General features: G+C 41.3%; 1 protein-coding gene across 3 annotated transcripts in view; it reads left to right on the top strand.

Annotated features, from left to right (window-relative positions):
- Positions 1 to 4,548: 4,548 nt before the first annotated feature.
- NOL10 (nucleolar protein 10) overlaps positions 4,549 to 13,124 on the top strand; it is a 58,622-nt gene continuing 50,046 nt past the window's right edge. For all 3 annotated transcript variants that reach the window (XR_012586347.1, XR_012586346.1, XM_074581846.1), the window contains exons 1-5: positions 4,549 to 4,690; positions 5,167 to 5,212; positions 5,974 to 6,072; positions 6,892 to 6,969; positions 8,796 to 8,833. Coding sequence is in view for 1 of the 3 variants with exons in the window: in XM_074581846.1 (XP_074437947.1) it covers positions 4,625 to 4,690; positions 5,167 to 5,212; positions 5,974 to 6,072; positions 6,892 to 6,969; positions 8,796 to 8,833 (327 nt within the window). In the remaining 2 variants the exon portion in view is untranslated. The remainder of the gene's footprint in view (positions 4,691 to 5,166; positions 5,213 to 5,973; positions 6,073 to 6,891; positions 6,970 to 8,795; positions 8,834 to 13,124) is intronic.

Raw genomic sequence — 13,124 nt, 5'->3', positions numbered from 1 at the left:
TAGTCTAATCACTATACTATCCTACAGCACTTAGGCAATCTCTGCTATTACTGGTGCTTTATTTTCTTCAAAAGAGTGCATTGTTTGCTCATGTTTCTGTGTAGCACTGTGTACCACTCACAGAAAATTAAACAGAAGGATGGTCTTGGTTTTCCATATGATCTGTCCTCAACTGAGAGGGTTTGAGTTGCTCAGGCCAGGCAGGTCTGGTCACGCTCGGGGGCAGAGCTCTTGACACCTCCAAGAACCTTAAATGAAAACCCCAAACAGGTTTAAGTATCTCCAGCACTAGGTAGAAGCAGCTGATGGAAGATATCCTGCATCATAGTCTTGGACTCGGACTGCTCCATCTAAATCACACTTTAGGTAGCTAACGCGCACGACAAGGTCTTAGACTCTAAATGTATAGACTCTTTAGATTAGAAAGGATTTTTCTTCCTTTGCTTCTCTTCTTTTCTTCTCTTGCTTCTCTTCTGCGTGCTGCACACCCTGGTGGTAACACAGCTATGATAGCTCATGTCTCCCCTGCCATTTCCCTGGCTGGTACTGTGCGTTGTGCCGTGTGATCTCCAAGCTGTCTAATTCCCTTGTGATCATCATGTGTCTTTCTGCTTTCTTTGGCCCATTAATGCAGTGAACCTTTCCGTGACTTTGCCTCTCTCTGTGTTTTATGACTACTTCTTCAGATGTCACACTAAGGAGTAAAACTCTGCCTCCAAAAAGTCGTTAAGAGCACTGAAATACCCTACTCGAAGTATCTCCCGAGGCAAATTTCTCTAACAGATAACCAAAATTAATTACCTAGATAATTATAACATTGATACTAACGGGAAAGCTTATGTTTTAAGCTTGCAAAACAGCAAACACGGAGCTGTAGTTCTCTATAAAACAATTTATACATCTATTATGTGCATTACCGGTTTAGTCTTCTAGTAATGGGGGGGGTCGGGGGGGGGAAGGTGTCCCCTCTGTGTAAAAAGTTTCTTTAAAAATCTGTGAGTGTTTTATTATTATTGTAGCAATGTATTTGAATTATAGTCTAAACTATTTCAATGACGGAACTCTTAAATAACTTTATATTAACGTATTAAAATATTATTTAAATAAAAGCATTTTTCTGTATATTTTTAAGATTAGTGTGCAAACACTTACCGTAATTCCTTAGCTGTGTATCTATTTCTTAATTATGTTAAAGAATACTGGAGTATTGGTTATTCACTCTCTCCATACTGTGAATTGCAACAGAACCTTCCTGATTAATTGCTTTTGTACACTGAAATGTACAATGAAATGTTGTTTCAATGTGAATATATCTGACAACTCATACTTAACATAAGCATATGTATTGTACGTACTGAAGGGGCACTGTCTAGTTATCATTAAAATCAGCAAAGGTTACGTTCAGTTTGCTTATCACCATGTTGTTTCAGTATACTGCATCATGTCTCACCAGGTAATGCCCACAGCAAATTCTGGCACTAGAAAAACAAAGAAAAAGCAAGGAAAATGATGCACTCTTGTTTGAAAGCATGTTATATCACACCTATTTGCAGTCAGTACACCTACCTGCTCATCTATGTTCATCTGAATGGAAAACCTGAAAGTATATAATTACTACACGCAACAAAGATTCATTACATACAGGAAGCAAAATGCTTTGTCATAGTTGCTCCTTCATCATTCAGATCCTGATTTTTTTAACTCCGTAGTAACAGGCAGATTTGTCTGCTCTTAAATTACCTGGATTGAAATTTTAATAGTCCACATTCTAGTTGATCTTTTCCTCTTCGATTTTCTAGGAAGTCTTAAATGTACGACTCACGAGGCTCAGATTTATCAACCTTGCCTGAGAACTGAATTTGACTAAAAGAACAAAAAATTAATTTCAAATAACTTGAAATACAACGCTGTTTCCTGCTGCGGAGGCAGAACCTCTGGGTTCTACCCCTCTTCTTTTGCGCTGTGGCCAGCTAAATACATCTGGAGAATGGACAAAAACGTCAGGAATCCTTGAGCAGTCCCACCTAAAGAAAGTCACATCATTTTCCAGTCTGTAAGAAACTCCAGTATTTTATATCCCTAGGAATTCTTCGTGGGTTCAGTCCTCCTGACCCCTCCTGACCCCTTTTGAGGAGCCCTGGAGCATCCTTGCCTGGCCGCTGTTCCAGGATGGCACTGGTCTTCTGCACATCTTGCTTCACACCAACCAATCTGCTGTGGATGTCTGGGATTCCTTAGCGCATCCCGAATGGCACAAGACCTCTGGGTGTGGACAAGTGAATTCAGCTTTAAATGTCTATTCATAGCTTATGGTGGTCTAAGTAATTAGACAGTGGAACCTAGAAATGATTGAGCTCACCCCGAAGAAGACATCTAGTGGCTACTGCGCCACATTGCTCCTCAGGCTTCATTAATAGCTTTTACTAGGCATGAGATTCAGCTGCCTGAGCTTCTAGTGCCACTTGAGATGGCCTTGCACATCCTGCCTGGACTCCAGCTCATGCCGTAGATGGGTTTTCCATAGGTCTTCTGTCAGCCCCATCTAGATGTCCTGGATACCATACGGCATCTCAAATGCCGCTAGAGAACCTACATTTAAGCAAGTGAAGCCTTAGCTCTCTGAAATGGGAGTTTAGATGTCTAGCACCCACAAAACCACCTATATTTAGGTGTGTTGATCTCCCATGAATCTCAGCTATCATGCCCTCTAATGTGAACTAGAATAGAGTCCTTTCTAGTCATGATATTGGTATCATCATTGCTGAGAACCATCATCCAGGGAATATTATACTTCAGGCTTATTTGAAACAGCTTCAGTTTGCAACTTGTACTGGAGTTATGTATTGTTGTGGTAAGAATTTAGTTGTGATTTTCATTGTTTCTTAAAGATGCATATAGATCGGATATACCTAATTTCAGTCCTTGCCATTGCTCTTGTAAATTAGAATAGATTAGCTAAGAATTTTGGATGTCTGTTCTTGTTTAAATGGTGATGCTACAAAGCAATAAAAATGGGTCTTTTTACATTTGCTGACAAGGTTCTGATCAACCAAATCCTGGATTGATTGTTCTCTGTAAGTAATGGGCATGGTTCACTGTAGCATGAGAAAATTAACCTCCTACACGAAGTCTCCAAAAGCAACTCCTGCCTTCCTGATGTAACCTTCAGGCCACACAGAATGGCACCACCGTATAGCCGGTCTTTGGATGTTTCAAGATGGGGTTTTGCCTACCAAGGAGGAGAGCCACAGACCGTGTGGCACAAGCAGCCACCCCTGTTACCTGCCATCTCCGCAAATTGTGACACCTGTCAGCTTCTTACACAGGTGCTTTTTGAATGTTAGAAATGAACGCTTGGGGAAGCTGGTAGCAGCCAAGTTGTTTTGCTATGAGTGATGGTGCTGGCAAAGCTCACTTTCTCATAGATCTGCATCCTTCCCTACGAGAAGGATTTGCTGCTTCTACCAAGCTGTGTAGCATGGTTGACATGCTGGAGGGAGGGGATGCCATCCAGAAGGATCTGGGCAGACTTGAGAGATGGGTCTGTGTGAACCTCGTGAAGTTCAACAAGGCCAAGTGCAAGGACCTGGATGTGGGTCAGGGCAATCCCAAGCACAATACAGGCTGGGCAGAGAATGCATGGAGAGCAGCTCTGAGAAGGACTTGGCAGTGTTGGTGGATGAGAAGTTCAACATGATGCATCAATGTGCACTCGCAACCCAGAAAGCCAACCACATCCTGGGCTGCATCAAGAGAAGCGTGGTCAGCAGGTCAAGGGAGGTGATTCTGCTCCTCTACGCTGCTCTCGTGAGACCCCACCTGGAGTAGTGTGTCAAGCTCTGGGTCCCCAGCATAAGAATCACAGAATCACAGAATGGTAGGGGTTGCAAGGGACCTTCAGAGATCATCTGGTGCAACTCCCCTGCCAAAGTAGGTTCCCCAAAGAAGGACATGGACCTGTTGGAACGGGTCCAGAGGAGGGACACAAAGATGATCAGAGGGCTGGAGCATCGCTGCTATGAGGACAGGCTGAGAGAGTTGGGGTTGTTCAGCCTGGAGAAGAGAAGGCTCCAGGGAGACCTTATAGCCCCTTCCAGTACCTGAAGGGGGCCTACAGGAAAGCTGGGGAGGGGCTCTTTATCAGGGAGTGGAGTGATAGGATGAGGGGTAACGGTTTTAAACCGAAGGAGGGTAGACTTAGATTGGATATCAGAAAGAAATTCTTTACTGTGAGGGTGGTGAGACACTGGAACATGTTGCCCAGGGAAGCTGTGGATGCCCCATCCCTGGAAGTGTTCAAGGCCAGGCTGGATGGGGCTCTGAGCAGCCTGATCTAGTGGGAGGTGTCCCTGCCCATGGCAGGAGGGTTGGAACTAGGTGATTTTTAAGGTCCCTTCCAACTCGCGCCATTCCATGATTCTTCCCTGTGAGAGAGAGGGTGCAAAAGCCGCCCTCACCCGGGCTGCCCCTGGACCCCGCGCAGGAGCTCGGCCCGGCCCGGCCCGCCGCGCCCCGGCCTCCCTCAGGGCCCGGCCGCCGCCGGGTGGAAGCAGCGCCGTGCCGGAAGCAGCGATCCGTCTTCCGCTTCCCCTCTGCCCGGGAAGAGGCGGGTACGGCCGCGGCCATGCAGGTCTCCAGCCTCAACGAGGTGAAGATCTACAGCCTGAGCGCCGGCAGGAGCCTCCCGGAGGTGAGGGAGCGGGGCGAGGGGACGCGCCGCCGCTGGCCCGACCTCGCCTGGCCTCTCCGGTGGCCGGGCCTCGGGCCGCCGGCGGCTCCTTGGCAGGAGGCTTTAAAAACGTGCTGTAGGGTTCGGGCCTGAGCCCCAGCCCGGGCCAGGGCCACTCGCCCGGTTGCCCCTGCCCCTCCTGGTGCCGAGGACAGGGATCATTAACTAAAACCAGCTACCGGTACTTCTTAAACTAAAAATGCAGTTTCAGTGCGGCCATCTCTAACTGCCGGTGTGTCATTTTACAGACCCTTAAAAACCGCGACTTTGTGAGTTTTCTAGGTGTGGGATGGTTAAACTTGCCAGTGGAAGTTTTCAAATAATCAAGAAGAAAAGAATTAACGGCCTGGATGTCTTACACTCCCAAACTGAATAAACTTTAAGCAATTGTCTTTATGGGTAATGAGCTGAAGACTGTTTTATATGTTTTCTTACAGTGGCTCTCAGACAGGAAGAAAAGAGCTTTACAGAAGAAAGATGTGGGTGAGTTTTGCTGGCACAGGGTCCTCAGTAATGCCCAGCCACACATATACAACATGCAAGTCCCAAAGGAGACACTTTACTATCTGATAGATGGAAGTCATGCCTAGTTTATCTCTTTAAAACTGCAAAATTAAAGCTATAAATAGTTACTTCAACACCCTTTATAGCTCTATATGAACAGAATATTACCAATATTGTTTGAAGTTTCAGACATTAAACATCGGGGCTGTAGATTGTACAGAAACATGATGGATTAGTACCATGTGTAGCATATGATAAAGTCCAACTATAAACTCCTCTATAGTATTATGCTAGTCTTAAGAGTGCAGGAACATCATTGTTTTAGCCTAAACTTGTTATACAACATAAAAATGGCTATTTACGTACCATAGGAAGTGTTGTAGAAGAAACTCAACCAATTAAAAAATGCACAAAGTTAAAAGGAGGATAGAATACATCATGCATCTTAGTTGTGTAAAATGTGTGATAAATGTTTGCTACTACATTTTATAATAATTTGTTACAGAGTTGCCTCAGAATAGACATTGATTGTGCATGGAGGTCACCTGCTCAGGGTTAACAGGTTGTATTAATCTGCTTATAAAGTGTTAATTATACTTAAAAGATATTTATACTTCAAAAGGTCTGAAAAGATATTCTCTATATTCAATCAACTCAACATGCTTGCATAAGAAACCATTACAGTTCTTTGGACTGATAAAATTGTGCTACCTTTACAAAAAATTTTTTTTTCTTTATAGATATCCGTAGAAGAATTGAACTTATTCAAGACTTTGAAATGCCCACGGTTAGCACAAAGATTAAGGTATCAAGAGATGGACAGTATATTATGGCAGTTGGTGAGTTAACAAAGTGTCTCTCTGTAGAAGAGGCCGAAAGTGGTAGAAAATTTCGGTTGCAGAATGACAGTATTTCAGGTAGAATTGATAAGAGTTCATTTTTAAATCAGCAGAGTTTTGGAAGCTTACTGTTAAGATGAGATAGAAGTGGCTGTCGTGGTAGTGGTATTGTGAAACACTTTTTTTTTTTTTAGAATTCAGGTGTTTTTAAAATCATAGAATGGTTTGAGTTGGAAGGGACCTTTGAAGATCATCTAGTCCAGCCCCCGTGCCATCAAGGGTTCATAATGCAATTGAAAACTAAACTGTTTATAATGGAGTTGAAAACTAAGTTCTTAATTATTTTTATTGTATGTATGTAAATTTGCTTTAAATAACTTCTGAACATTGTTGTTTGAGTATAGTTTTAAAGGATGGAGGATAATGCTACATTTTGTAACTGTAAAAGCAGGATCCAAACATGAATGCTTTAGTAGGTGTTAACAGCATAAGGAGACTTGGTCTTTCAGACTTACTGGAAGGCATTATTAAATGTATCTGGTAATCAGAAGAACCTACATACGAGCAGGGTGCTTTCAGGCACCAAAGACAATAAACAGGCCATAAGGTTGTGTTACTAAGAGGCATGTTTTTCCAGTCACAGAGACTCTGGTAAGATCAGAATGCTTATAGTTGAAATACAGTAAAGCCTGTGCATGTAAGACATTATATTTAAAAAACCAAACCAAAACAAGCTTTAATATTATATTTTTTATCTTTTAAAAATATTTTTATTTTTATCTTTTAATTTTTTAATTAAATATTAAATTGTTCTTTCAGGAACTTACAAGCCAAGGATCCGCTGTTTTGATACCTATCAGTTATCCCAGAAATTTGAAAGATGTTTAGATTCTGAAGGTTAGTATAAGCTGTAGCTGTTAGTACAAGATATCTTTCCTACGTAATTCAGGTTGGACTCAAGTAGAAATTTCCCTCCCTATGCTGGGGGGCAGAATGTACTTTGGAGGAACATGAGAATCTAGGGTAAAACATCACCTTGTCTTTCTCTCTGTAGTTTTACATTCTCCTCCTTCTTCAAAGTTCTTTCCTCTCTTGGAGCGGTGTGAAGGGTGTAAGATTTACCTTGAATCCAGTAAGCGTGAGACTCAGAGAGTGAATGTGGCTGAAGGCTGTGTTTTGTTTGGGGAATGCGATGCGGGTACAATGGCTGGGCGGTGGTCAGTTCTCCCTTCTTTCTTCTGTGAAGCAGTACAGTAGGCGAATGCACAGTGGTTCTGCCATTGTTACTGAAAAGTGTTACCACAGTTTCTCCTCTGGAGCCCAAGCTCAGTAGGTGAGTTACAGGGTAAAGAGTGAATTTGTTTGTTTTGGAAGCAAGATGCTTAGGAATGGATGGTAGCATGGCCAAGGCCCTAATTACACCTTATTTGCTACAAATTTGGAGGGAAAACAACTATGGTGAGGAAAGCAAGGAGCCACATAGACAATGGGAAAGGGAAAATCTGCTGGCAGTTAGACTAGGGGAAGAGGTCAGGGCTGCTGTGGCTCTGAGTTCTAGGGTGCATGGATTTGGGGAATGGTGCTTTGGTTTTTTTGGTTTGTTTTTTGTTAGAAGAGTGGGATGTTAGAAGACCAATGGCTGAAAACTGGGATACAGGGGTCACCAAAGCAATGAGGGGATGAGTACAGAGTGGCAGAAATCGTAAATCATTACGGAAGAATGAAACTGGTCTGTGATGTGTGCGAAAGTGATGTGAAAAATAAAAATTGACAACTACTGAATTAGGTCAGGAGAAGGGGAGTAGCACGTGGTGGTGTTTCTTCACTCTGTGCCTCAGGACTCCAAGGAGTCATGTAGGGTGAAGGGACAGTGCTACAACATAGTAGGAGGGGAGGTGGTAGGGGCAGGGGCTCAGAGGCTGGGGAGAGGAAGATATGGCAAGAGCGAGACCCGCTTTAAAAGAGTAGGAGTCATTGTAATAGTAAATGCTTGCTGGTAATTAGAGCTTAAAGTGAGGTTGGTTTTTTTTGACCTGGCATCTTGCTAGACTGCAGAAGTATGTTTAATTTGAAATGTATCGTAGAGTCGCTTCAGGTAACTTTAAATGAGCTACCTCATTTAAATGGAACCAATTTAGCTGAAGCAGCTACTCCCTAATGCTCCCAACCCATCTCATATAGAGCTAGGCAAATCTCAATACATTGCAGTTTTCATCATGGATAGTAGCTTTCAAATTTGTGATTTTTTTTTTTTTTGAACCTTAAAACTTCTTCTGTGGAAGTGCTGACCCCTTATAAGGATCGCATGTGCGGGTTTGTGTGTAGTGTGTCCAAACTCACATCATTTTTTATCATCTTTGACGGTTTACCAAAGATCCATGGACCACACACTCACTGAAAACTATTTGATTAGACCTTCCCCGAGCCAATAAATACATGGTTGAACGTTGTGTTTAGGAACGTGTCAAGTATACAAGATGATAAAAAGATTACAAGATGCTTCATATGTTTCTAAAGTTTTAGAAAACTACTTACTATTTTGCAAATAAAGTTACATAATTAAAGATTTTATCACAATGCCTGCATTATGCACTGACACCTGTGGGGAATACTTACATGACTAAAGGTTAGCATGGATGTAAATGTTTTCAGGATTTATGCCAATGTTTGCAAATAAGTTTGCTTACCTAGTTGACTTAAAATTCTCTTGCTCTCTCCTCTAGTGGTTACGTTTGAGATTTTATCAGATGATTACTCAAAGGTATGTTTAATGTTTTCAATGTATAAATGAAAAAATCGTTTAATATGTATATTAAAATGCATTTTCATATATAGTACAGGCAGTCAATCAAAACAACTTCTGGAACAGAAAAGTTTTTTTTAAAGAAGCAAACTGGATAAACATTTTTTGTACATTCAAAATGTTGTTTGTTTTCTTTGTCTCTTTGTATTATAATTTGCCTTACCACTTTTAAAGTCTTTTGTCTGTAGTACAGAAAAACTTCAAATAATGATCTATTCTACAAACAAAATAATATGAAAAATGGAATTAGTTATTCTTTCTAGGATAACATTTAGTCACAGTCCCTTGTGTTAAGTGATACACAGATGCACCTTTTTTTTTATAGCCTGATTTGTCAGCATTGTTGTAGCCATGGTGATTCTAAGCGTATCAATGAGGCAAAAATTGTGGAGAGAAGTAATTTTTTTTTTTTATTATTTTATTTTTTCTTATGAAGTGCTGTACATGGAGGAAACAGTTGAGTTTCCTCCATCAGCTGGGCTGACCATCAGCCCTTTTTCAGGCCCAGTACAGTTACTGCATCCAATTCTGATTAACACGTGGCTGTTTTCTTCAGCTGCAGCAGTTGGTGTAATAATAGATGTTACCTCTTTCTGTAAACTTTGCTTTGCTGATTCATCAAGGTGTTAAATATGAAATTTAAGCATATAATTTTCCTCATTTCATTAGGACAAACCTTGGTTGTTGGTTTTTTTAGTTAAACGTTTATTTTAATACTTTTTTTTCTGAGAAGAGACGTTAGCATTTCTGGTACAGGTTTGTTTGAATAAATATTTCTATTTGATCAGAGACATTATCATCTAGCCTTCTAGCTTTAGTCCTTTCAAAATTTTTCCCCTGTGAAATTTCTGAGAATGTGCGTGAATTCAAATCGCAGAAGGTGGTGACTGATGGAGTACAGTACCCTCCCACTTGTCTGTCTGGGGGAGAATGTTTCTGGTTGTACAGACCAAACAGTTATTTGGGAGACTGACAAACACATTGTGTTCACAAATAAATTTCTGACTGGTTACAAACAGTAAGGCTTGTGTGTGTTTTCAACTGAAATTTCAGAATGGAGCCCTACTTTCACAATGTAATACAGCCTTATTTTCAGTTTTAGTTTCCTAAAACTTACCAAATCATGCGAAAGAAAATTAATTTCATGTAGCTGCCATAATGTTATGAACATGTTAGAAAGAGGGAACAATATTTGAGAAATTACACTTGAAATGCTTAGAAGCATAAAAATGTTGATTGGAAAGGGGACCTCCAGATGTCATTTAATGCTTGAACCAGGACTGTCAAAAATTGCAAGCATGGAGGTTCCACAAATTCACTGAATAAATTGTTGCAATGCTGCACTACCTCATCGTAAAGAATTTTTCCTTCCTGTCCCACCTGCCCAGGAAAATCTGAAGTTTTCACTGTTGCTATTGCAGAGAGCTTGACTCTTGTCATTTTTGTAACTGCACTTCAGTTGCTGGCTGCTATTAGGTTGTCCTGCAGGGTGCTGTTTGCCTGACAAAACAAGCTGAGATTCATCCAACCTTTCTTTGTACATTTGTTGTTCTGCCCCTTGTCTGTCTTGGTAGCCCTTGATGTTCTCAACATCCCTCTTGAATTGGGGGGCCCGACACTAGACACACTGCTGCACGCTTTAGTAGCACAGCGAAAATAGCTTCTCCCCAGCTCCTGCTGTCCTCTTAAGGTCACAGAATCGCAGAATGGTACGGCTGGGAAGGAACCCTTGGAGATCACCTAGTCCAACGCCCCTGCCAAAGCAGGGTCACCTAGAGCAGGCTGCACAGGAGCACATCCAGGTGGGTTTTGAATATCTCCAGAGAAGGAGATTCCATAACCTCTTCTGGGCAGCCTGCTCCAGTGCTCTGCCACCCTTAAAGTAAAGAAGTTTTTTCCTCATGTTGAGATGGAATTTCCTGTGTTTCAGCTTGTCACCTTTTGAGGCTTATTGGCATTTTTACCATGAGAGCGTGCTGTTGGCTTTCATTGGTATTCGTATCCATAAGGCCAGTTACACTTAGGTGCTCTCCTAAATTTTAGACTTAGAAGTTTCAGGCTTAGGAGAGAGTGATGTCTTTTTTTCCACGGCCTTTTGCAGAGACACATATTTCTGCTTAGTATTTTTGCCACACACCAGTGGCTGTGCTTTTGCTACCCTGAAGTTGTAGTTTTCTGGTAGTAACCAAAATTAATTTAGTTCAAAAGAAAGACAAACATGATTTACAGGGAGTTGTATCCACTGCTAATGAAAGAGAACACAAATATCACAGAATGGTTTAGGTTGGAAGATCATCCAGTTCCAAGTGCCCTTCCCTGGTCAGGGACACCTCCCTCTAGACCAGGTTATTCAAAGCGCCATCCAACCTGGCCTCGAACACCTCTAGGGAAGAGGCCTCCACAGCTTCTCTGGGCAACCTGTTCCAGTGTCTCACCACCCTCATAATGAAAAATTTCTTCCTGATGTCAATCTAAATCCACCCTCTTCTAGTTTGAAGACGTTACCCCTTGTCCTGTTGCTACATGCCCTTGTAAAAAGGCCCTCTCCAGACTTCTTGTCTTCCAGTCCAGTTTTGGAGAATTTTTTTCTTAAAATAGAAAATTATTAGAGCTAAGGCATTCATTAGCAGAATATTTGGTTGCTTTTGGCAGCTATCAAAAACTTTCTAAAATCTTTTTGGAGGTAGAGTTGGTGAGAAGAAAACTCACTTTTCTCACTGAAAGCAAACTGCATCTTCTTTATTCCTAGTAACGTGTTCTTGGTGGCTTGCTGGTAGTGAACTAAAGTAATGTGATACTGATATTTTTAAATTAAATGTGGTTTAATTTTGTATTCTTCTCATAGTTTAGGTAGCTTCTGTACTGCATGAAGATGCAGACGTTTATTCTTTTGCAATGATGACAGAGAAAAGATTTGATACGGACATTGTTTCAAACAGACAAGTAAAGAGCTTTGCTTGTTGTAAACTTCCAGTAGAAAGAATCAAGGCATTAGGCACACACAGGATTGATTGGGATGTATATGAAAAACATAATTGTATAACCACGGTGCAGCTGCATCTGTAATCTCAAAGTTGTAGTTACACTTCTGAAAGATGTTACTCGGTCTTGGACCAAGATGAGCAAGTCCCTGAATAAAAGTTGAAACACTGGGGTTTCTGATATCAGAAAAAGCATAATTAAGGGGTGGCTTAATGATAAATAGGCATGAAGTACTAGCCCAGGTCTGTACTTTCTCCATGTCTCATAAGGGAAGAATATACAGATATATAAGTAAAGATGACAGATTCAAAATAACTTTTGTAGCTCACCTTTCCGCAGTTTCTCATCCTTATTTGAGTTGCTAATGTAGTCCAGCAGTAGGAAATTTAAAATCGTCATTATCTACTACTTTTAGAAGATGCATGGGCTCTACATATTCTAAAATAAACCAGCACTTTTCTAATCTAAGCTAAATAGGGATGAGGCTCAGAGTCAAGACTCAGCCTGTGATTGTGCATCTCGTTTAATTGTTGGCATGAATCGTGGCACGAGTTTGGGCCAGGCCAACTGTTCCTCCATCAGACAGTGCCCGGCTATGGCTTGAGGTACAGCATGAGTATAACGGATGGTGTGGATGAGGCTGTCTCTGTTTGAAATGGGGAGAATTCCTTCATATGGATGTGAGTTGTGCCATTTTAACTTGCCATCAGGGCTATAGGGGCAGGTTCTGGCTTATTTTATTTACTAGACTAGATGTAGCCTTCTAGTAACACCTTCCTGTGGGCTCTTCCAAGAGTGAGATGTTTGTCCAAGTTTCAGAAAGAAACAATGTGCTGCTTCAGTTGGCAAACAACAAAAAAAAATACACTAAGGTCGTTGGTGTCGTTTATTGGAACACTGTCATGCGTCAGGATGTGTTTAGTACCTGTGAACATCTTGGTGTCTGCATGGCATTGTATCTGGAAGAAATTATTAACTCTGGTGTCTGAAAGAAGTACAGATACTAATTTTAGTGCAGCATAACACTGAGGTGACGATGCTGCTTCTGGTTGCAGAGTCACTTTCAGGGTATCACATATACTTTCGTGAATATACATTTAATCTTTATTAATAAAGCTTTTTGTTGCGGCTAGTGAGAGTGATGAAGCACTAGTTGATTCTCTCATTTTAATCAAAGTGGTTTAAATGAGTTGTGATAAACCTGTGTGAGCTTGAAATAAAAATAAATCACTGGAGTTCATTCTGTAAGACAAGTTGAGGAGATTGT

This window comes from Larus michahellis, chromosome 3 (genome assembly GCF_964199755.1).
Source record: "Larus michahellis chromosome 3, bLarMic1.1, whole genome shotgun sequence".
Classification (NCBI taxonomy): Eukaryota; Metazoa; Chordata; class Aves; order Charadriiformes; family Laridae; genus Larus; species Larus michahellis.
The sequence above is the reverse complement of the archived record's forward strand: the minus strand, read 5'-3'. Positions and strand labels throughout refer to the sequence as shown.